Source organism: Cibotium barometz, chromosome 20 (genome assembly GCF_041138505.1).
Source record: "Cibotium barometz isolate CiBa-2024 chromosome 20, ASM4113850v1, whole genome shotgun sequence".
Lineage (NCBI taxonomy): Eukaryota > Viridiplantae > Streptophyta > Polypodiopsida > Cyatheales > Cibotiaceae > Cibotium > Cibotium barometz.
The window spans coordinates 46,473,962-46,500,489 of record NC_141065.1 but is presented as its reverse complement, the minus strand read 5'-3'; the positions used below and the strand labels follow the sequence as shown (position 1 = coordinate 46,500,489).

The 26,528-nt window shown below is 37.5% G+C and overlaps 1 protein-coding gene across 1 annotated transcript; it reads left to right on the top strand.

Annotated features, from left to right (window-relative positions):
- Positions 1–3,071: 3,071 nt before the first annotated feature.
- On the top strand, positions 3,072–4,754 carry LOC147627940 (uncharacterized). The gene is made up of 2 exons (XM_086814911.1): positions 3,072–3,198; positions 4,098–4,754. The coding sequence occupies exon 2, from the start codon at positions 4,249–4,251 to the stop codon at positions 4,738–4,740; it is 492 nt and encodes a 163-aa protein (XP_086671037.1). The 5' UTR covers positions 3,072–3,198; positions 4,098–4,248; the 3' UTR covers positions 4,741–4,754.
- Positions 4,755–26,528: the final 21,774 nt, after the last annotated feature.

Sequence of the window (26,528 nt, the reverse complement as noted above, 5' to 3'; positions counted from 1 at the left end):
TAAGAAAAATAGTAGTTCACATCGCAAGTGGCCCACACATGAGCATGAATTGTATGAAGTTATACATGCACTCAAGGTGTGGAGGCATTACTTGTATGGAGTTGAAGTTTAAGGTGCACATGGATCATGATACACTGAAGTATTTTTGTAACCAAGCTGAATTTAAGAGGCCAGTTGAATTTTTGTAAAGGCCATTAAGCAAGATGGGCCGAATTAATTCACATGAAATCTTGTATCGATTAGGAAAAGAGAATGTTATTGCCAATGCATTATCTTGCATAATGTATCAAATGAGTTTCAATATATTGAGAATGAGATCATTCATAGAATACGTGAAGCTGAAAAGACGGATTTGTATGTTCAATCATTATGGAATAAGGCTAGCCAAGTAGATGCGGAATCAACCCCATCTAATTTATTATCTGGTAAATGTAGATTTACCAGTGAGAATGGAATTCTCAAGAGGAACGATAAGATATGCATTCTGGACTCAGATGATATGAGGGTATTAGTTTCACGAGAATGTCACGATAGTCCATGTGGTGGCCACAGTTATTGAAACATATTAATCATTATGTGACACATTGTTTACAGTGTGAGGTTATAAATTTGAGCATGTGAAGTTGCCAGGATTGTTAAATCCGTTGTCTATTTCCAAAGAGGAAATGGCAGAGTATTTCCATGGATTTTATTATGGGTTTACCCTGCACCAGGAAAGGTTATAATGCTATCTTTGTCATTGTGGATAGATTATTTAAGATGGCACATTTTATTCTTACTATGAACAAAGTTGAAGCTCTGCAAGTAGAGGAATTATTTATTGCCAATGTGTTTAGATTACATGGCTTGCCCCAGAATCCATTGTGTTGGATAGAGATTCGTGATTTACAGGTAATTTTTGGCAGCATGTTTTCTATAAACTTGGCACGCAACTCTGCAATGAGTAGCAATGACATCCACCATACATTGATGGTCATACCGAGAGAGTCAATCAAGTCTTGGAGTATATGCTGAGAGCTTATGTTGGGGAATGACAAAGTGATTGGGAAAAGTATTTGCTTTTATTGGAGTTTGCGTATAATTCACCGCAAACATTGCTTTAGAAACTTTTCTCCATTTGAAATGAATTATGGGTATAATTCGTTGATGCCAGGTACTTAGAAGACACCCAATTTAGCTAAATTTCTGTCTCAGAGATGTAATTAAGTTTAGTTAGAGCTCGAGATTATATCTGTTAGGCTATGCTAATCCCAAGCGGATAGCTCGTTCTTTTAAAGAGGGAGAGAAAGTGTTTCTACTTGTTCCTCAAAGGACTTAGACGTTTCATGCGGGTAAATCTACTAAGCTGTCGCATAGATATTATGGGCTATGGATGATTTTGAAATGAGTCGGAGATGTGGCTTATAAGTTAGACTTACCACAAAACTATCGTGTCCACCCAGTATTTTATGTGAGTCGATTGAAGTGTTATCTTCATAATGGTGATAATTTAGTTGATGGTATGATAGCTTTGTAGGAACCTGATCAAGAAGATCATGGACCATAACAGATCCTGGAACAAAGAGAAAGACGATTGTAAAATTGTACTCGTAGGGAGTTCCTTGTAAAATGGAAAGGACATCCCTTGATAGATGCAACTTGGGAAATATGATTGCGAAATCGTACTCTTAGGGGGTTCCTTGTAAAATGGAAAGGACATCCCTTGATAGATGTACCTTGGGAAATGGAGTTTTAGTTTCATAAGCGTTATCGTTAGTTTGTCATCGAGGACAATGATTTATAAAAAGAGGAAAGAATGTTACGACCCTTATACATGGGACTTACATGTGGGATGCGTACACACTAATACACGGGATTTATATGCTGCTATGGGTGTTTCTTGAGAAAACTAATGGCGGCATACTATTACACATCACCACTTATATTAATAAGTGTGAACGAGAGGAGCCACCTATACAACTAGTGATTGCAAGTCATAGGAAAGACATTTATGTGCTTGTGATGAGTGGGTTAACATAGGAATTGAAAGAATGACATCCAAGTAAACACAAGTAGGTCACAAGAACCTTCTCCCAAAAAAGGAGGAGCCACTTGCCTCACATTACTTATGGCTACTTCCTCATCCATGACCATCTAACTCACATAACATGAAATAACCAAAACTTGACTCACAACTCACACACAATATTCTGACATGCCTACCACAAAAATAACTACTTATGAAAGAAAAGAAAAGAAGCTATGTTTAACTTTTATTCGTCACCCATTTTATATAGTCCGGGTGTGTTATATTTTGTTCACATGTAAGTGCAATCATTTATAGTTACACTCTTAGCTGCATGACTTATGGTTATTTTTTTATTCGTCACCCATTTTATATAGTCCGGGCGTGTTATATTTTGTTCAGATGTAAGTGCAATCATTTATAGTTGCACATGTAAGTGTTATATTTTGTTCACATGTAAGTGCAATCATTTATAGTTGCACTCTTAGTTGCATGACTTATGGTTATTTTTGTAAAAGACAAGTCCAATTTTGTAAACAAATCTAATTATGGATCCTTAGGCGGCTAATTTTGAAAGAATATAAAAAATACCTACGTGGGGAAATGGGGTCACTCACATCGAGAAGGGGGGGGGGGGGGAGGGGGTTGCTTTTATGTGCTTTCATAGGCTTTGCCATGGTTTGATTTATGTGCACATGGTCGTTTAATTCTAGTTTGAAAGATAAGTGTGTGCTGAGAGATTTTTCCTTGTACCAAGATCTTGTCAAAAAAATTATAAACAAGCGAGATTTTTCCTTGTACCAAGATCCTGTCAAAAAAATTATAAACAAGCTTCGGCAGTAACATGTACAAATGGCATTTGCAAAATTGCCATTGACAATCTGTGAATGATGGAAGGTTGACTCACTAAATGGAAGCGTCACGCATGATACTTACTCTCCACTTTGGTGTATTTTTCAAAGATAAGATTGAGAAAGAAAGGTTAGAATTTAGGTGTGCCATGAATATAAGATTTTGAAAAATTTGACCTCCGTATTGGACATGCGAGTGTGAATATATTAATTGTTTGAGCTGCAGACGCTGAGAAGAGAAGCGGCATATGGGGTTTTACGGGTATCTTCCGGCGAGCTTCGCAAGGAATTACGAAAAGCCTCTCTGTTGACATCGCAGCACACCCACGAACTCCCTGCGAGGTGCGTGCCCTTGCCAGTCTTTGTTGTTGTTTTGTTTTCAAATCCCCTCGTTTTTATCTTAGCGAGTGTAGCTTTCGCCCAACCGCCTCCAACAGCCCCTTTACGCGTAATGGGTTACGCGTAATGGGTGTGTTGGCTTCTCTTCCTTCTACGTGGGTTCTGATTTCCCCTGTTTTCAGATTATATGAGATTTGCATTCCCCTTTGATGTGAATCCTTGTTGCCATAGCTTCCCGCTGCCTGTTTCAAGTACCCTTTTGAGTGTTCCATTGAAGTTTTCAGACCCTAGGTGGGTGTTTCCGCCATTATTTGATGTGGGTTCTAGCCTTTAACCACCTGATTGCTTATACGTTCAAGCGAATTTTCACCTCATCGCCTTCTTCAAGAACTCTCAAGAGTGCTGTTTGTCCATTGCTTCATATGCGGTTTTGAAATAGCTGCCTAATTATGTCTCAAGAACCCAATTGAGTGTTATTCCTCCATCTATTGATGTGGTCTCTTGACACATCCACCTGCGTGTGTTTCAGCAGGGACCATCTTGCATGTTTTTCCCATAGCCCTCTGTAGCCCTTTGGTCCAATGAGGGTTTCCGCCATCACCATCTGATTAGACTCCTTATCTCCATTGGCTGATGATGTGGGGTTTACGACCACCAGTTGATTTCTTACCATTGAGTTTCTGCCATTGCCATCTGATTAAATCCCTTATTGTTGATGTGGATTAAGTCTGACTGCTTGTGTGGAGAACTTTTGATGAGCATTTTTGTCCATAGACTGCTGGCAAGTTTATTTTGAAAGGGCATTATGGTGTTGAGAAAATGAACAGAGATATTGGCAGGGGAACTGATTCTCTGCAGCAGGCTCCATCCTCCAACTACCTGATCTATCTCTTTGTTTTCAGTGCCTCTTTTGTCATCCTGCTGCCTTACCTGTTCCCTCTAGGTGGTGCGCTGCTTCGATCAGGCAAGGAGGTGGGTGTTGTCGAGAGAGTAAAAAGCGAGACGTTGAAGAAGAGCTCACCCTCGACTTATAAGTCTCTCTCTACCGGTGTTATGATGTCGAGACCTTACCTCTCTGAGAGCAATTGTGAAGCCTTGGAAGTGCTTGTTGTGGACCTTCAGAGAATGGTGCAGATTGAGAGGGAGAGAACTCTACAACTGGAATACGAGATTCGAATTCTACATATATCAGAGAGATTCTTGAAAGAAAGAGTACAGAAGCTGGAAGATAGGCGTCCAGATTTTAGGAGCGACTTGTCTGCTAGCTCTTCTTCTATTGAGCTTTTAATGCATAACACTGTGGCCACACAAAGCAAACAGGAAAACTTGGATATACTAGTTCATGAGCTTTTGAGGATGGTGCAGGCAGAGAAGGATAGAACATCTGCATTGGTGTTAGAAGTCCGAACTTTGCGCAAGTCCGAAACCATTCTTATAGATAGGATCAAGACATTTGAAGAGAAGTTTACATTGTTAATGTCAAATTACAGGCAAACTCATGTAATTGATAGCAAACACGAACAACAATATTCCAGTAGAAGTTGATTTTTTTGTTTTTTGAATCGAGGGCCTGGTCTCAATGGTTGCTTTGGTTTGAACTGTTGCTACGAAGGCTTTGAATGATTATATGGATTCAGCAACTTAGTTGAAATCTAACTAAATTCCTGAATCCTAGTGTTATGAAGGAAGAGGAAATACATTATTTGAAAAGGAAGACGATCAAAATTTACAAGTGAACCATTTGGGGAGGGGGTGAGTGTAGGTTGCTTTATCTCATTGTGTTCACCTTTTGTGTGCAAATATGCTTTCACAGCTGCTAGCATGTTATTCTTTCATAGCAACCTTTATTTATGACACCTAGAATCAAAGAGAGGCGTATGTTTTTTTCTTTTTGCCTTGGCTTTTGCGGGCTGTTTATACATGGACTAGTTCTAGTGTATTCTGTTAAGTAACGCTCGACCTGGCAAAGGTTGGACCCTTGAGGTTCATATTAGCAGCTTCACCCCAGCAGTTAGGTGTTCTAGTGGTTGGTTTCTATATGGATTGAGAAGGATATATGTTTGATTATTTTGGGCCTTGACTTTGTATCGTGTGTTCATCTATCGATTAATAAATGATATTTAGTTTTGAGACAGCAAAGGCACCTTGTTGGTGTATTTCAGCCAAGTCCATAATCAGTTTTTGTAGATTTTTGTGCTCTCCACACCATTTCATCCTTTTTGAGGTGTTTTGTATGAGAAAGATGTGAATACTAAGGTGGGCATGTCTTTTCAGCAAAGAAGTGTGTGTATGCCGTGTGTGAAGTTTTCACACCAACTTGCACCTACTCTTTGGGCTTGATGTGGTGGTCTGTGCCATGCATGATGACAAAATCCTGATGTGCAGGTGAGTAAATGCTACAGCTACTGTTCTTGGAGATGCTTTTGTATTTTAAAATAACAAAAAATTTAAATCCTTGTTTTCAGCTTCGATAAGGTTTTGGTCTTATCATGACAATCAATTTTAATTCGAGAGGTAGGCATCACATTTATCGACTACACAGGTATTTCTAACCAAATGTCGTTTGTAATGTTTAAATTTATGTTTTTGACAAGGATTATACAGAGCATGGACAGTTTATTGAAATGCTTTACAGGCGTTGTGTAAGGTTCTAAATCTGCAAGATCACCTGCTGGTAGCTTTCTTATTGAGGAACAAGAGAACTAACTCACTGCCTAACCATAGAGTCTCTAAGGCTTACACTTGAGGTGGAGGTGTAAAGGCGTTAAGTGACATGGCTCATGCGTGTCCCATACCACCAGGACACATCCCTCAGGTGTCGTCGCATGGAGTAGTCCTTGCTAGGCCATGAGTGTGGCATTGGGATGCTCCCTTGGGGCCCACTTGAACCAAGCCCTATAATTGACCTATATTCAATATGACTACAAATCTGGATGCCTTTGGCTTTATGTGTCAAATGGAACTGGCCGACCAGCAGTCGGCCAGTTGGCATGGCGTCCAAGAGCGTATATAAGGTGAGGCATTGATTCATTCTTTTCATCTGATCCTCAGTTGATGGTAGGTCTGACATTAGGCTAGGTAGACTCTAGTTTACCCTTTTGGGGATGCACTTGACGTAAAACAACTTCTATGCCTGGCTGACATGGCGGAAGCGCTTTTTCTGTTTGGAAGCTTTGTGCCTCCATTCCTTCCTGTGGGCTTTCTTCGTGATGTGATGTTTCTCCCGACATGGTGGAGGCCTGGGTTTCTTTCCCGACCAAAGTATAACCATCCACCAGATGCTCTCACTTTTTTAGGTAGGCGAGTTGGGTTACCAACCTGATGCTTTGATATAAATGTTACATGCATCGAGGTTGATTGTGATAACGCGCAACAGGGCCTTCTTTATACCTTTATGTGGTGAGAATATGTAGCATCAATTTTAGAGAATAGGGAGAGGAGAGAATGTAGAATGTAGAAGACGACACCGTATTGGGTCCCAATACCCACTGAAAGAGCACCTCCCCCTGCCCCCCCTTGCAAGTAGAAGTATTTGCTTTTTGTAATTTGGTTGAACACAATGCTAATCAATACACTTAAATACACTAAAGATTTGATGGACACATGCTCAATACAAGAAGTAATTTGCTGAATTGACAAGAGACACACAATGAGCCGGAATGATCGGCCCCTCCCTCAAATAAAGTTTATTGATCTCTTCGGAGAATCAAGTACATAGTGTCATGGGCATTTTTGACTAGATTTCCATACCAATGCATATGAATACAGTATTGCAAACATGTGGTTGTCGGTGTAGACTTGCAACTCACAGTACGCTCTCAAGTGGCCATGTTCCCTACCATCTGCTCTCTATTGTTCTACCAACACATGGTAGCAACAATCTGCAAGAGAGCACGTAGGACAAGAGAACATTACACAGGGTATGTGATTTTGTAATCCGGTTCCTCCCTTCTGCTACTTGCTTCCATATTTAAGCATAAAAGCTTACCAATTGCAAGTAGGGTCAATGACAACGGAAGTCTTCACGATGGAAGTCCTTGGAGTGATGAGATCTTCGATTTGTCACCTTTCTTTGCAACAAAAGTCAAGAGGATGAAGGGAAAGAGAGTGCAGAAAATACAGCCCAAATGTTCTCATGAAGGAGGCGCCTATCTCTAGAGAGAGGAGTGAGGTGGTGAGTTGTCCAGTGTAGGTGGCAGGCAGGTGCTTTGTGGAGCAAGCTAGAGTGGACACATGGTTGGTTACTCCCTTTGTAAAAAGGGAATAAGGTATGGGTGGTGGACATTGGGTTTTGTCCACCTTGGGACATTAGTGTGTGTGAACACTGGACTGGTCATAATTTATAAGTGAGTTTTGGTCGCCCAAAACTTAATAAAGTGTATACACACTCACTTATAAATTAGTGTTAACTCCTAAGGCTAGGTTTATGACCAATACTTACTACCTGTCACATGCCACATAACCATGTCAGCAGATAGTTTCACACGCACGGTTCACGGGCGGGTATCCCCTTACTCGGAACTACACATTGGTCAAGCAAGCATGAAAACAGCAAGCACATAAAGATGCTATGCAATGCAGCATTGGTATGGACAATCCCCGTTCATGAGACTATACCAAAATAGACGTGCTCCAGGTAAGCACACGAAATACCAAACCCAATGGAACACCAATCCACCAGGCTTTTCCCGGACATGTACACAGAGGCACAAGTCCCAAACGGAAAGCCAAGTCCACAATATCACATGAGTGGCATCAATCCCTGGTATATGCAACTGCCATGGACACCAATCCAATGTACATACATGATGAGAAAGCATGGGTGGACCAATTGGGTGGCCAAATGGTGACATCCCCCCCGGCTTCTAAACAGTTGTCCGCAAGTGAAAATCATCCAAATATGTTTGAAGCACGTGCGGGCAATCTCTGAAGAACTCTTCATCTACCCATTTAGCATCAATGGGAAGATAGTTCTTAAACGTCACAAGGTAACGCCTGACAACTTTGCCTGCAGCAAGCTTGCGTTCCTTGTGATACACAATCTGCTTTGGCTGCAAGATCTCCTCAAGCTCATCCACTTCTGGTGGATCCTCAATGATTGTTTCACTGGACTCCAGCCCTACATACTTGCGAAGGAGACTCACATGAAAAGCATTGTGTATGTGCTAATGACTAGGTTATGCCAATGTGAAAGCCACTTCATTGATCTTCTCGATCACTCGAAAAGGCCCATAGTACTTGGTTGCAAGCTTAGGATATGCATCCTCTTTGCTAGGCCTTTTTGCAGTCTTGCTTTCTCAAATTTCAGCAATACCCAATCATTCTCTTTAACATCCAATTGCCTACTATGCTTGTCGGCGGCCTTTTTATGCTTGTCTTGTAACCTTGCAATGGCTGTTCGCACGTGAGCAAAAGCAATATCTAAGTCTCTTACATACTTATCGGCTGTAAATATCTCATCCTTTGTGCGAAGGATGGGTGGCAAAACCACCTTATCATAAACAATCTCAAGCAGGGCCTTTTCCGTAGATGCATGCACCATGTTGTTGTATGTAAATTCCACAAGCGGTAAGTACTTCTCCCAAGAAGACTTCTGATCCGCCGCATAACATTTCAAGAGATCCAACACGGTTGAAGTTTCAGCCTCACTTTGCCCATCCGTTTGAGGGTGATAAGCTGTTGAGAAGTTCAATTTGGTGCCCATGTTATCAAATAAAGCCCGCCAAAAGAGACTTGTAGTCATGGGATCTCTATCCCCTACAATGGACTTCGGCATTCCATGATGCTTGAACACTTGTGCAAGATATATTTTAACCATATGCCAAATTTGATGGTCTTTTTGACCGGCAAGAAGTGAGCTTGCTTGCTAAACCTGTCCACAATTGTCCAAATTGCATCATTGCCCTGTTGGGTCCGTGGCAAGTCCATAATGAAATCCATTGTAATACTTTCCCATGGCTGCGTGGGAATAGGCAATGACTAAAGCAAACCTGGTGCCTTTTGCCTATCATTTTTCACGTTTTGACAGGTGATACATGCACGTACATGTTCCTCTATGTCCTTCCGCATACCTGGCCAAAAGAAATACCGCTCAATAATGTGTGTAGTAGGCATTGTCTCTTCCTTCACGGGCTACATAAGGTATTCTTGCATGGCATGAAGTCATTGATTGTTCCTCTCCCATAGCATGGAGATTCATCCTCTTAGACATAAGTTCTTGTTCGGGCACCTGTGGGGATTCCAAGACATGTGGGATGGGTGCCTTTTTTGCATAGGCATCCTTGGTACGAGCCAAGTATGCACGTGCTGCATCCCTCGGTTGCATGTGCAACTCTTGAGTAATCATTGCCATTGCATGATCCATATAAGATTTAGCTTTCTTGGCCTTCAAACGGTCATGTACCAATGGATCCTCGCGGCGGTAGAGATTCAATTCTTCTTGTTGTGCATGGAGAGGAGTCTGCATATACGAGTAAGTTCAGATCTCAAGACCATGGACTCTTCTTCCTGCATCTTCTCTTTGCCACGGGACGGCTGTCTCACATATTCGTGTTCCCTATTGTCCACAACATGAGTTTGCTCATCCTGTAAAGCATTGGAATTTGGAGGCATGCATTTCATTGTCCCTGCCTCTTGTGTTAGCATCTCCAACATTCACTGTATGGCTGTCCATAATGTTCTAAGTGTAGAGATAGCTAGTGTTCACGGTGATCGTCTCTCATGATAGAAGTGAAAGAGAACCGTATGCTCTAATATCAATGTGACTTGGTTGAACACAATGCTAATCAATACACTTAAATACACTAAAGATTTGATGGACACATGTTACGACCCTGTGTTTTTCTCTAAACAGTATGCAAGTGGGCACGGGGACATGGTAGACAGTGTGAATGGCATCAGTTTGGAATTGAGAAGGAAACCCATAAGTGGACAACCCCAAGTGTGAAGGGGACAAAAGGGATTTTAAGTTTAAGGTTTTATAACCTTTGGTGGTTCAAAAATAATATTTTTTGGGAGGATGTGCTTTTTGGAGAAAAGCAGGCTGAGGCACCTCCTTATTAAGGGGAAGGGTGGTGAAGTCGGTGTGTGTGGTGCGCTTCTCCTTGGATAGCTGGTCGCTAGAGAGCACAAGCGAACATTGGTTGTTGGCACACGGCAACCGAGGCACCGCAGTAGACAAGGCAAGGCCATGTCCTTGGTGTTGGTGCCAACGAGAAGAGAGAGGTAACATGGTAAAAAGCAAGGCGTTGGCTGGGGGTGCACGACAGTAGTCAGTCACAAGGGTCGAGAGAAGGCATCGCGGGTGGGGGTGCACGGCAAAAGCCAGTCGCCAAAAAGCAAGCCAAAGCGGAGCAGATGGCCACGCTAGCAACCAAGAAGCACAAAAGCCTAGCAAAGCTAGCTTGGGGCGGCTTTCTGCAGCGTGGAGCCGGCATCGTCATCGTCATCTTTTGGACTTCTTATTGACTTTGACATAATTTGCTTCTTTTCATGGGACTTTGTTAAAAGGACTTATTTATAGATTTGATATGACTTTTACTTGACTAACTTCTACTTGTGTTCCTTTCTCGATTGTTGCTTTATCCTCTAGTTTCCAATCATGCTCACGCCTCATAGCAATTGCACATAAAAATTTCACTAAGAAAAAAGAGAGCATCACATTTAGATATTTCCATAATGGTTGCCAGACAATACAGAAATTCAGAAAGAGACTCTTCGTAGATAATCAATACTTGAAGTGTTGGAAACCTTGTCATAAGTGTGATATATGTGGTATTAGAACTTAGGGATTTCTTTTCATCAAGCAAGAAGAATCAAACGGTTTTATTGATCAAAATGAAGAAGTTGCTAGTGGAGGCCTTTTGGGCAAGGATAATATTTATTCTATTTTGCATGTAGATTTGTACTTGGCATAGCATGTGCATATTACTTGGATTCTTTTTAGGTTCCATATACTCTTCCTTTGGAAAAGAGGATGTAAATAGAAATAAATGGTATGCAAAGATTTTGAGAATTTAATTTCTTAGAGAGCAAGCCATGAAGGAAGTGAAATAGCAAGCATTTCTTTTTGAGGTGATCATCATGGCTTTATTTATTCTAAAACCATGCATCTTGAAGGAGTACAAGGAGACTACTTCTATTGATGACTTCATCGAAACACTTTTTTAAAGGCCCGAAAAGAAAGGTCCTAACTCTGAAAGAGGGTAGAATCCATAGTTCGTGTTTTCGTCATTACATGTCTATGGCTTACGTCGAGAGTTTATGCAACCAATGCTCTTATAATCTTATTATGTCTTGTAGAGTAGTTTGGTATCATGGGAGGGTGCCATAAGTAAGTTTCAATTAGTCAAAGATTTAATCATGTCAATAGTGTCATGCATTACATGCATGTATAGTGGGCATACATACTTAAGTCTTGATGTCGTCATAAACATGTAAGCAATGATGTAAGAAAGTATCCAATGTCGTGGAGCGGTCGATTGTTTCAACTTTGCTTCAAGCTGTTGAGCTTAGGGTTGCAACCCATATCAATTCGATCACACAGTGAATATACAAAGACAGTTTTGACAAAACCATCAAAGCATGCTTGTTATGGAAAAACGATCCATTAACCATGAACAATTATAGTGTACTTTTGATGCATCAAAAGAAACAATGGTACGTTTGTGAGGGGAAAAAACTATTGTGATTTTCTTAAGCAATCCATTACCCCATGAACACTAGTAGTGTACTTTGAGTGTACAAATAGCTTCGTTTATCCTTGAAAAATGACATCACTACAAAGAGCATTTTGATACCAAATTAATTTAAAAGGAAAAATAGTCGCAATGTAAAGTGTATGCGTTGAATAATATTCAATTTGTCCTTACAAAAAATATGCAAAATGTCATAATGTGTCAAGTAGTTTACTTCAAATTGGCTATATAAAATTATCCAACAAATGTACAAAGAAATAATGATCCATGAATACAATAACCATTGGAGGCATCAATACAATTGTACCACTAATCAAAGAAATTTACTTCTCAATTTGGGAATGTCTCGAGCTCTTTAATAATTCTTTCCTTAGGAATTGGCACTTAAATGAAGGTTGGGCTACTAGTAGCCTCTTTCTTGTCTAGGTTAAGTGAATGTATTCAATTCTCTATGGCTATCCACATTATCAGTGCTATCCAGTGTTGCTTGTCTTGTTCTTTTCGTGAGTGTTGTTGGGTGCTTTGAGTCCACTTAACTTGCAAAGACACATAATAGAGGGAAGTTTCAGCTAGTGGTTGTCACGTGCACCCATGCACTGCGGTACACAGTGACACACTGGCTCATCAACAGTGCAAGAACATGTATAGAAGTAGTGCCTTTTTAGGATATTTTGTCGTACGTCTTGATCTCTTTGTGAGCCCAGTCCGGGACAGGAGAGAGGAGAGATAAAAATATCTCATTATTTGGAAGTTTAAAACTCTCCTTCACATGTGAAATAGGCGCCTCTTTCATGAGCGGAATTCTCCCATATAGAGGTGTCAAAAATGCATCATTTCTTCTGAATATCTCTCTTTTTTAACTAATAACCTTGTCCTTAGTCAACTCTTCATCTTATGTGAGTATTTACTCATTTTTGGGGAGATTTTTTTTATTTCTTTCATTTATCTCCTCCACACATTTGGATGAATCTTATTGGCCCATAGGAATCTTAATTTAAAATTTTAAAAAAACTTGACTCTCAGGATAAGGCCTCTTGAACAGATTATACTTGATTTCTAATGCATCTTCTGAAAATCTTTTTGAACTTCTGTTTCGGGGGAACTTATTTTAATAAGGAGAGATTTTTTCATCCAAAAATATTTAAAAACTGAATAACCTCTCTCTAGAAGATTTTCTCTCTAGGTCAAAACAGGTATAAACAAGATCTTTTATATTTCTGAAGAGGGATTTGACTAGATGGGAAGATAGTGGACATCCTAAGAGGCTGGGGAGGAATCTTACAACTACGTTAATTCAATGGTAGTCTATTCTTTGTGTCAAGAATTGGAATTGGTCTCGAGGTTTTTGCTTGATTCAGATTCGAGAAATGGGTAAGTAGTTTATTGGCCGCCATTCTCACAGTCGTGGTCTAACCAAAATTATTCGGTTTACTTCTAACTTTGATTCCTAAGGATTTTCTTCAGATAAACATCTATTGATCTTCTAACCGTAAAGAAATTCTAACTTTATGAAATTCATTCCTTCCTAACCACAATAGATTAAGAATTAGTTCTATACGAGAATATCGAGATTTTATAAAAATACTCTTTTTTAATTAATCGAATTTTGGGTAAATATTAATTTGGTGATTTATCCACATAAAAATATCGAATAATATTCTTTTCACCAATTTAATTATCAACCCTAATTTTTTAGGTGATTATGGTGAAAATTTCTCTTTTGTCATAAAAATGAATTTAAACATTTTTCTACTTAAAATGCCATAAAAATCTCTTTTAATTAATTATAAATATTCATTTTTCGAATATGCTTAAAATTTCTCCTTTTGTATTTAAATAATTAAATTTTGAATATCATGTAAATTTCTCTTTTATCATTTAAAAATTCTTATACATAAAATAAATTTATTTAATTTTTTTAAATTAAATAAAAATATCCATTATTTTGAATATGCCAAAAATTTTTCTTTTACCATTTAATTACTTGGATCTTAATTATCATGGAAATTTCTCTTTTCGCATAAAAATAAATTTATCAAAAATTTTTTTAATTAAATATTTATGCATAAAAATTTATTTCCTATGATGAAAATCATTCTTTTTGCATAGGATATCTAATCTTCGAATATGGTAGGAAGTCCTCTTTTAGCATTATGCATAAGAATAAGATATGTATTATTTTCTGAAAATTTTACCATAGCTTTGCTGTTATTACTGATAATTTTTAATCTTTCTAAAAGAATAAAACATTGTAATGAAAATATGATAGAAGATCTATTTTTAAGCTTAAATCTAAACTACGAATTTAAATCATAATATTAATCATAATCATAAACTTAATTATGATTATTTCACTAGATTAAGCTAATTTCATTATTTCGCTTTTCTCAAATTGATAAGATAATCTATTTTTCATTTAGAATAAATCAAAGTAGTCTTTAACTACTTATAAATAATCTAAAAGAATTAACCATTATTTTGTTAACACAAAATCATAAAAATATCATTTTTTTAATCTCTAGCTTAATACAAGCCTAGAGTTTGGTTTTGAAATAAGAAATTATCAATGATAAGCATTCTTTTGCTAAAGAATTAGCCATAAAAATGACTATTCTTTTTGAGAGAGAGATAGAAAGCATTCTAAATAAGAGAGATATATATGAGAAGCATTCTAAATAAGTGAGAAGCATTCTAATGCACCTTCTGAAAATCTTTTTGAACTTTTGTTTCGGGGGAACTTATTTTAATAAGAAGAGATATTTTTTCATCCAAAAATATTTAAAATCTGAATAATCTCTCTCTAGAAGATTTTCTCTCTCTAGGTCAAAACAGGTATAAACAAGATCTTTTATATTTTTGAAGAGGGATTTGACTACAAGAGAAGATAGTGGACATCCTGAGAGGCTGGGGAGGAATCTTACATTCTATCCCACTTAAAAAACGCGAGATGTCCTCATCTCGCAGGTGGAGTATGATCTCTTTCATCTTCTTCTTCTTCAATCACTTCCAGCGTTACTGCCTTGGAAGTGGACGGTCGATTTGGGAACAACTCTCTTTGACTTCCCCTATTCTGAGGTGGGGGTCTTGCATTACTTTGGATTGAAACTACAGGTTGGATAGAGGGTCTACCTCTGGGATTTCCCTGATTTTGGCGGATAGAACCCTGATTACTCTAGACGGAAGGGGCTGGAGTCTGGAATCTTGATCCATGATTTCCCTGCCTTGAAAACCTTGATCCAAAAAGAGTTGGACAATCCATACTGCGATGTCCAAATCCTTGACAGTTATAGCATTTTACTCTCTTGTTCAAGGATGGAACTTCTGAAGTTAAAATCCAGGGAATTGAGTTTCGGAAAAAGGACATTTCTTCCATTCTGAAACTTCCCATATCTTGGGTTTGATCCTGATATCTGTTAGGCGGAGAAAGGTTGGAATCACCTTCTGGGAATAAAAACCTTTTGAAAGGTGATGGTGCTGGCTTTGGCGGGACTTTGACATCAAAGGCTTTGGCGAAATCCTTCGCCATTCTTACTGCTTCGGCCATTGAGATAGGTTTGGCATTCTTGACTAAAGTATCCAATGGCGTTCATTTCTCGAATGAACCTGGCCATCAGCTGTTCTTCATCCAATTGAGGGGAATATTTAAGGAGAAGGGCAAAAGTCTGATGGTACTCTTTAATTGTCCGATTTTCCTGCTTTAGTTCCAAGAACTCATTCATCTTAATTTCAAGAAAGCCTGGGGGACTAAACCTCTTTCTGAGGTAAGCCTTGAGATCGGTCCAGGTTTGGGTGTTCGGTCGAGACGGTTTGTCTCGCAGTGATTTCTCCATGCCACTCTAGCTGTCTCCACTATCTTCAGCCTTGCAAGAGCCATTTTGCTCTTCTCATTGTACCTGGTGACATCGAAGTATTCTTCCATTGATTCGATCCACTTCTCCACAGCCTCGCCCAAGTTTTCCCCTTCACTCTTGAAAGGTCGAGGCTGCGAACTATGAAGAGTTTTACGAACATCCAGGTCGAGCTCTTCTTCATTGAGTTGGGGGTTAACATTTCTACCACGACGACCTCGATCCATGTTCCTATCAATACGAAAATTCTTGTTAAGTCACTTTATTTATGATTCAATCCGATTTTTGATTCAACTAATTCCGGGGTTCTCTAAATAGGTCGACTCCCCACAGAATCAAGGGATAAAGATACTCATATAGAACGCATTATTAGTCAACAATTCATTCAGAATTATCTCATTCATATCTTTAACACAATAATGGTCCATCAGATTGAAATTTTCTATCTAAACAATCCTCTAGGGGGATTATCAACCCTTAACTTGATCCACTAATCAAAAGTTAACAGTAGTAATCTGCCAGCACAATCCACTAATCTCATAGTGATTTGCTGAAGTCATTAACGTCATTCTAGCTACGAACATTATCACAGGGACTCATTCCATTCATCCTCATTGTGGTTTTGCTCGGCTTATTACATTTCAACCAAATTTCAAGAATCATCATTTTTCAATCAGAATCCAAATCAATTCATCAGTTCACCTCACCAGAATTTAAAAATCATATCAACCACATTCGAATTCATCATCTGGATAGCATTAATGCTTATAATTTCAAGTCTTAGATTTACTCGTATATACTGCCAGTAAAGAGCTGCAGTTATACCCTCAGTATATACGGGTAGTCATGGTTCTTGGAACTATAAGGTAAATACCATCATGTCTAGGCCTCAAGCAAGTCATGGATTCCATACAATTGCGGTACTTCTATCTGAAGACCCAATTACCAATTTACGAATTTCAGTTCGAATATCAATTTGTATGAATTTTATCACACAATTACAACCTTTTAGTGCCTTTTGATAAATTTTTGACATATTTGGCTTCTCGGTTGATCCTCATTAGCCAAATGGCTCTGATACCAACCTGTAAGATCCCTGTCCCCACTGCGCAACAATTTCAGGGGTGCTAGCAACAGAAGTAGCACTTCTTGCGCGGGGCAGGGTCCCACACTCAGGGCCTCGCCCACGGATATCCGAACAAGAGACTAATCCATCGGTTTTTTCAAAACTGAACCCGGAAAAAACTTCCTTTGCCCGAAAAGCACGCGCGATTCCACCAGGATAACTTTTTACTAACGTAGTCAAAAGCCATTGACTAACTGAGCTCATCTGACCGAACCCGTAAGTCCCATAGTCAGATCAGGGAAAAAGACTGTACTTGGATCATAGAGACCAACGCTTTTTTCTTCATTGAGAGTCACAGCCGTTGATTCTTTTCCATAGAATAATTTTTGTCCAGGATTTACTTCATCTATCGAACTAAACAGAAATTGAGTCTCGATTTACGAATCCATCAGTCCAGCCTAACCCCATCCAGTCCCATGGGTTAGCCAACCACCCAACCACTGTAGTGATGGGATCCAATTAGGAATTTGGTTAGGTTTTGTCCCGAGTACCAGGGAGGAAAAGATTTCCCAGGTCCCCTAGCCGGATTTTCAAGCAAATTTAACTTCAGTCACACCACTTACACACCCAATATGAAATTGCCTTTTTCCTAGATCTAATTGTATTCAGTCATTTAATGAAAACATAGTGTTACTGATCATAAACTTCCAAGTATCCGGTTGAATCTTAATTTCCAATCATTCCTTCATCGGAGTATCTATGACATCATTGGTAACCAAAACGCTCACCACCTGTTCACTCAGGGGCCTTTTCGATAGTTCCTAGCTCATAGTACCCGACAGATAATCACTTATAAAAATCAAGATGGAATCCTCGTTGAAGATCAGCAAGATCAACCAACAGATCCATATAAGAGAGCTATGGACTCATCAGTTGAGGACCAGCAAGGTCAATCAACCAGATCCATACTTGGTTTCAGAAAACAACTCTTACTCCTTGTTCCCATATCTTCCACGACGCACGTGTGGGTATCTTCGGCGACCCAGAGCCCGAGCACCATATGGTTAGCAGCCTCTAGGATCCTTCGCAGGTCACCTAGCGCTTCACTCATAGGCCGCTTCCTTGGTCCCTCATCCACCGTACCGGAAGCTCACCATTTAAATCGAACCGAGACTGGTCAAGACCTCGACCGACCTTACTACGCGAGACGTCTTCCATTGACTCTCCGTCAGCAGTTGTAACTTAATCAGTTAGGTCTCCATGACCTTAGTCACAAGACGGTCAAAATGCTTCCCCAGCATTCTTGACATAAAACAATCATTTACACAAACAGGTCACAAATACTGTTTCTATATTGAACTCTCGTCTTTCCACATTATCCCTCATCAGTCCACATTACTTATTCCACATTCCATTCATATGTACTCATTCTCATCCAATCACATCATTTTTCATCTCATCACCTCAGATTCATTCACATCACATATCATATATTCACATCCCAATTCACATGTCATCACATCTCATCCATTCACTCATATCGACGACATCATTTCACACACATTCGCATTCATTATTCTACATACACATCCACATTCGTACATCTACATCATACATCTAATTCCACATCCGCATTCATACATACACATCCACATTCATACATCCATATCCACATCCACATCCATACATCCATTTTCACATCCACATCCACATACATCCACATCCACATCCATATACATCCACATCCATATACATCCACATCCACATCCTCATCCACATCCACATCCACATCCACATCTATACATCCACATCCACATTGATTCATTTATATATCCACATCCACATTGATACATCCATATTCACATCCACATCCATACATCCATTTTCACATCCACATCCACATACATACATCCACATCCACATCCACATCTACATCCATACATCTATTTTCACATCCTCATTCATACATCCACATCCATATACATACATCCATACATCCACATCCACATCCACATCCATACATCCATACATCCACATCCACATCCACATCCACATCCATATCTACATCCACATCCATACATCCATTTTCACATCCACATCCACATACATACATCCACATTCACATTCACATCTACATCCATACATCCACATCCACATCTACATCTATACATCCATTTTCACATCCTCATTCATACATCCACATCCATACATCCACATCCACATCCACATCCACATTGATACTTCCATATCCACATCTACATCCATTCATCCATTTTCACATCCACATTCATACATCCACATCCACATACATACATCCACATCTACATTCATACATCCATTTTCACATCCACATTCATACATCCACTTACATCTATCTGATTCCTATCACATCTTATCACATCTATTTATAGAATGTAGGAGAATTCTAATTTTTTGATATAAAGATTCTTTACGCATCTAATTAGGCATAGACAACTTTAGTAGGAATAACACTTTTATAAAAATCCTTTTATGCATCTATTTAGGTATAAGTTCAATTTTAAGGAAAATAACACTTTCGAAGTAAAAATAAACCTTTTATGCATTTTACTATGCATAAATTTTATTTTAATGAGAATAATACTTTTAAAATAAAAATAAATCTTTTATGTATTTTATTATGCATAAATTCTATTTTAATGAGAATAATACTTTTAAAAATAAAAATAAATATTTTATGCATCTAACTATGCATAAATTTAATTTCAATGAAAATAATACTTTCGAAATAAAAATAAATCTTTTATGTATCTTTCTATGCATAAAATCAATATTGATAAGAATAACTTTTTTGAATTAAAAATAAAATTCTTTATGCATCTTTTTATGTAAAAAATCAAAATTGATGAAAATGACTCTTTTGAATTAAAAATAAAATTCTTTATGCATCTATTTATGCATAAAATCAAAATTGATGAAAATAACTCTTTTGAATTAAAAATAAAATTCTTTATGCATCTTTCTATGCATAAAATCAAAATTGATGAAAATAACTCTTGAATTAAAAATAAAATTCTTTATGCATCTATTTATGCATAAAATCAAAATTGATGAAAATAACTCTTTTGAATTAAAAATAAAATTCTTTATGCATCTATTTATGCATAAAATCAAATTTGATGAGAATAACACTTTTGGATTAAAATAAATTCTTTATGCATCTTTTCATGCATAAATCTAATTTAGTAGAAATTACACTTTTAGAATAAAATAAATTTTTTATGCATCTAATTTATGCATAAAATTTATTTATGATAAAAATCACACTTTTAATATAAAAGAATATCTTTTATGCATATGTTTATGCATACAAATCATTTATGATGAAAAAAATACTTTTATAATCAAAATAACAACTTCAATATACTTCCTTTTATGCATGGAATTTAATTCTAAAGAAATTAACTTTTTTTTAATAAAATATTTTTATTATGTATTTTCTTATACCTAGGATGAAAATTAACATTTTAAGAATACATATACGATGAAAATTACTCTTTTTGAATTAAAAAAATAAAACTTATTTTTCACAATTTTAGAAAATTTCGTCATAACTTTTTTTGTATGGTTGATCATTTTTTAATTTTTAATTCTCTAAAATTAATTGGAAGTTTACCAAGAGTATTTAAATCATTCTAATGTAAACATTTTCTACTTATCAAAGCGAAACATTATGAAAAACTTGATTTTATCTATTAATCATTCATCTAGGATAAAGAATGGTTGGATTTACTAAAGAAGAGAGGTGAATGCCTTTTTTCAATGAGGCATAACATTATAATCATTTTAGAGAAGACAAAAATCATAAAAATCATAAAATGAAATAGAAAAGAGAAGAATCTCTAACTTACAAGGAGATTTTGAGAGCTTTCCTTTGGATTGATGGTTTGAGGGATCTATTGTTTGAAACAAGAGTGGCCATCAATCTTTAGAAGAGGGAAGGTCAAAAACTAATGAATTATGAGTAAATTCACAGTTTTTGGCTCTTAGAAAGAGAAGCAGGGTAACAATGCAAAAAAAACTATAAAGCTTCAACAAAGGGGGAGGCTTCTATTTATAGGAAAAAGTGAGCCTTTAACCAAGCAAACTGATTCTAGAATTTTTCAGATCAGTTTGGTCAATTTTTGACCATTTTTAGGTCAGTTTAGCTCACTTTTTTGGATCTAGTTGAAACACAGGAGAGAAGAGAGATAAAAATATCTCATTATTTGTGAGTTTAAAACTCTCTCCCACATGTGAAATAGGCGTCTCCTTCATGAGGGAAATTCTCCCATAACTGAGGTGTCAAAAATGCATCATTTCTTCTAAATATCTCTTTTTTAACTAATAGCCTTGTCCTTAGTCAACTCTTCATCTTATGTGACTATTTACTCATTTTTGAGGGGATTTTTTTATTTCTTCCATTTTCACACATTTGGATGAATCTTATTGGTCCATAGGAACCTTAATTTAAAATTTTGAAAAAATCTTGACCTTCAGGATAAGGCCTCTTGATGAACAGATTATACTTGATTTCTAATGCACCTTCTGAAAATCTTTTTGAACTTCTGTTTCGGGGAAACTTATTTTAATAAGAAGAGATATTTTTTGATCCAAAAATATTTAAAAATTGAATAATCTCTCTCTAGAAAATTTTCTCTCTCTAGGTCAAAACAGGTATAAACAAGATCTTTTATATTTCTGAAGAGGGATTTGACTACAGGGGAAGATAGTGGACATCCTGAGAGGCTGGGGAGGAATCTTACAACTACGCTAATTCAATGGTAGTCTATTCTTTGTGTCAAGAATTGAAATTGGTCTCGAGGTTTTTGCTTAATTCAGATTCGAGAAATGGGCAAGTAGTTTATTGGCTGCCATTCTCACAGTCGTGGTCTAACCAAAATTATTCGGTTTACTTCTAACTTTGATTCCTAAGGATTTTCTTCAGATAAACATCTACTGAACTTCTAACCGTAAGGAAATTCTAACTTTATGAAATTCATTTCTTCCTAAACCACAATAGATTAAGAATTAGTTCTATACGAGAATATCGAGATTTTATAAAAATACTCTTTTTTAATTAATCTAATTTTGGGTAGATATTAATTTGGTGATTTATCCACATAAGAATATCGAAGAATATTTTTTTCACCAATTTAATTATCAACCCTAATTTTCTAGGTGGATTTTATGGTGAAAATTTCTCTTGTCATAAAAATTAATCTAAACCTTTTTCTACTTAAAATGTCATAAAAATTTCTCTTTTAATTAATTACAAATATCTATTTTTTGAATATGCTTAAAATTTCTCTTTTTGTATTTAAATGATTGAATTTCGAATATCATGTAAATTTCTCTTTTATCATTTAAAAATTCTTATACATAAAATAAATTTATTTAAAATTTCTCTTTTTTTAAATTAAATAAAAATAACCATTGTTTTGAATATGCCAAAAATTTCTCTTTTACCATTTAATTACTTGGATCTCTATTATCATGGAAATTCCTCTTCGCATAAAAATAAATTTATCAAAAATTTCTCTTTTCTTTTAATTAAATATTTATGCATAAAAATTTATTTTTCATGAATATAATGAAAATCATTCTTTTTGCATAAGATATCCAATCTTAGAATATGGTAGGAAGTCCTCTTTTAGCATTATGCATAAGAATAATTTTTTTGAAAATTTTACTATAGCTTTACTGTTATTACTGATAATTTTTAATCTTTCTAAAAGAATAAAACATTGTAATGAAAATATGATAGAAGATCTATTTTTAAGCTTAAATCTAAACTACGAATTTAAATCATAATTTGAATCATAATCATAAACTTAATTATGATTATTTTACTAGATTAAGCTAATTTCATTATTTCTCTTTTCCCATATTGATAGGATAATCTATTTCTCATTTGGAATAAATCAAAGTAGTCTTTAACTACTTATAAATAATCTAAAAGAATTAATCATTATTTTGTTTACACAAAATCATAAAAATATCATTTTCTTAATCTCTAGCTTAATACAAGCCTAGAGTTTGGTTTTGAAATAAGAAATTATTAATGAGAAGCATTCTTTTGCTAAAGAATTAGCCATAGAAATGACTATTCTTTTTGAGAGAGAGTTATACATAAATAAGCATTCTAAATAAGCATAAATAAGCATTCTAAATAAGCATAAATAAGCATTCTAAATTTTAAAGTTTGGTTTTGGGACATGTCAGGTAAGAGCTACGTAGGTTAATAGAGGTTTGTCAGGTCAATCCTCTTAACCCACTTTGGAGAATTTAACAAGTAATCTTCATGTAGATGTCAGCTTTAGGTTAGTTGCATTAGAGCATGGTAGATGCAGGGGCCGGCCCTAAGGCCAACCCCAAGGCCTACGCGAGAAGGACAACCTTGCGAGGAGTGTAAACACCCTTAGCGAGCATCAAGGCCTAGTCGACAACCTCCAAAGTGGCTTGGACAGCAATCGGCCAAGCTAGACAGCAATTGGGTAGCATGGTAGATATTTAATACATGCCAATAACTCCTAAATGAGTAGACCTGTACTCTATAGTCATATAAAAAGATAAGTTAGCCTTAGTCCATAAATCATCAGATACAAATCAGATTCTCAAACAAACAGTCAAGCATGTGTGCTTAGGCCTCCGGCCTTTGCATACTATCAACATTCTTTGTGCTCTCAAGATAAAGGCATCAGAAGCTCACTCTCTTCCAGAGTTGTTAGCACACCGACCCTCAATCTCGGGTCGGTGTATTCTCTTTGAAGATAACTTCACAGTCGCATACAGCTTATGCACAGTTTTGCCCAGTGTTTGGTCACTTTGTCCTTACGTTTGGCAATCAGTCAGTCAGTCAGTTGTTTCGCTCAGTCTTGTGCGCTCAGTCTTGTGGACACAGTTCAGGTTGTATTTAGTTCTCCAAAAGAAATAAAGCAAATACTCTTGCTTGTAGGGGAACCCTTTAGTGGGTAATTTTTGTGTCATCTCGACTACATCTTTCAATTCATGTATGCTGTTTAAAGGATTGCTAAAGACTCACTAAACTCAGGTTAAAAAAAGGCCTCGTTGTTTCACACGGTCCTAGCTTGGCATATGTTACATTGGTATTAGAGTTTGGGATGTGATTCGACCTGGCAACCTAGGATGAGAGCATCGTGTGGATGGTAAAGCTGAGATCGAGAGACACTACTTGCCCATCCACCATGGCATCAAGCTTTAAAGACATTACAAAAGAAGAAGACAAGCAGAAGTTAAAGGAGCAGATAAGGCAACTCTAGATTTAACACAAAAGAGTCCAAATGGAAAAAAATTTGGTAGAATTACAGGAAACCTTGGCCCAACAAGAGACATCCAAAGAACAAAGTTCCTCAATACCAGTTCTATCTTGAATTTATAGCAATTAGTGAGGGTCTTGCAAAATGATGGGATATGTTTCAACCCCTGTGGGCATCACATGTATATCAATATTAATTTTTGCCCAAGAACATTTAGCTCCATATTTGTGACCACACCAAGATACATTACCTTAGAACTATTGGCCATCTTCACGCTAAAAATAGACTTCCCTGTCACCTCCAATAGCCTCTTCAGATATGACACACACACCTGGGCTCCCCCATCAACGTAAACCTTGCTCACCTTCTTGCCATGAACCCAAACATCCACAATAGGCACTACATCAGAAACCTTGCACAATTGAACTACATTAGCCTCAGGTATTTTAAATCTAACTCTTCTGAAACTAGCAAGCTTGTGCCACTGTCTCCTTATGCTAGAGTTCAGGTGCAAAACCTGACCACAAGTGATATCAGCCTTCTTATGTTTAACATAAGCCACGAGACTATAAGGGGGCTGTCTCTCTCCCAACTGAAAGTCATCCATGCTAATTTTCCTTCTTCTAGCCCTGGCTTTTCCTTGCTTGCTAGATTCTACCTGTTCCATGGTTGCCTTCCCTTTCTCTTGCGTCTTCCTGGCTCTTGTTTCCCTACTTGCATCTTCAGATTCCAATCCTTGCATCCTTGCTCTCTTACTGGCCAACACATCAGCCTCATCTTCCTCTTCCACAATTGCTTCAAGCATACTCACATTACCCAATGGACCTTCTTGTCCTTATCCAGGCACTTGATTCCCATTAACTCCATCCCTATTACCCTCTTGTCTTTGAATAATTGGATATATACCTCCTGGCTCTCTTCTTGGTTGAGAACATTGAGGCATTATATGACCCCTCTCCACAATTGTAGCACGTTTCAGAGAGATTTCATTGTTTCACCCCTCCTTGGGTGCGACATGATCCTTAAGAATTTAGTGCTTTTGCTAGTATGCACCCATTCTTGATTGGAGGTAGGAAACCTTCACAATTGTCGAAGGTTTGCCTGAGCTTACTATCATCCACGAGGATCAGAGCATTCAGGGTATTCCACTCAATTTCCACCTGCAAGTTAGTAGAGCTTTCAGAAAGGGATTAGAGTGCACAATGATCTATGTTCACCCACATTAGATATCGAGATCCAATGTAACTCCATTAGAGCCATAGATGACTGGACTCCTTCAGCAGTTTTAGGACATCATGTTGCGGGATGATATCCCACCCAGATCCCCACCCTCTCATCTTGAAGACCATCGTATTGATTTGGTACGTGGAGTTGAGCCACCCAATAAGTTTTTGTATTGTCTTTCCAAGGCATCGAAAACTGAGTTGGAGTCGTAACTCGTGCAGTTGCTTAGGTGTGGTTACATCAGGCCTTCATCATCTCCATTCGCTGCACCAATCCTTTTTGTGCAGAAGAAAGATAAGACCGCACGTCTGTGTGGATTACTGAGCCAGTTGACAATCAAGAACAAGTTTCCCATGCCAAGGATAGAGTAAATCCTTGAAAGAGTCTACGGTGCTAAGTACTTCACCGAGATCAATCTCAAAAGTGGCTCTATCATCAAGTTATAATCTTCGAAGCCGATAGTTCGAAGATGGCCTTTCGAACAGAACGCGGTTACTACGAGTTCGTGGTCAAGCCTTTTGGTTTGACCAATGCACCGACGACCTTTAACAAGATATCTGGAGTCTTCGTCGTAATCAACGGTATATGTCTATTCAATTTTTTTGGGTGACATTCTTATTTTTTCTACCACTATAAAACAGCACGAGAAGGATGTGCAGAAAATCTTGCAAATTTTATGAGATAATGAACTTTATATCAATGCAAAGAAGAGCATATTTGGAGTTCAAGAAGTCTAGTACTTGGGCTACGTGATCGGTTCCGACGGAATTCGCCTTAATCTTGAGAAGATAAAGGCAATCCTCGATTGGGACATTCCAAAGACAATCTAAGAGATACGATCCTTCATGGGCCTTTGCCAAGTGTTTAGCTCGCATATGGATCCGTTTTCTAACATTGCAGCACCATTGACAGATTTGCTCAAGGGAGTGAAGACTAGAAGACATAAGGTTTTAGACACAGGAAAGGCTTTAGAGGCGTTCTTTGCTCTACAAGGCGGCTTCCGAAGCACTAGTCCTCAAACTCGCATCATGGGATGATCCCTTTGAGGTGATCACCGATTAGCAGGAAGTTGAATGATGCAAGGAAAAATTGTTCTGCATATATGACAAAGAGTTGCTACGAGTTATCACAGCCTTGAAACAGTGGAAACCTTTTCTTTATGGAAGGTAATTTACTATGAAGACAGACCACTAGGCCTTGA

Coding starts and splice junctions, on each gene's coding strand:
- LOC147627940 (XM_086814911.1), top strand. CDS start 4,249: ATGATGTCGAGACCTTACCTCTCTGAGAGCAATTGTGAAGCCTTGGAA.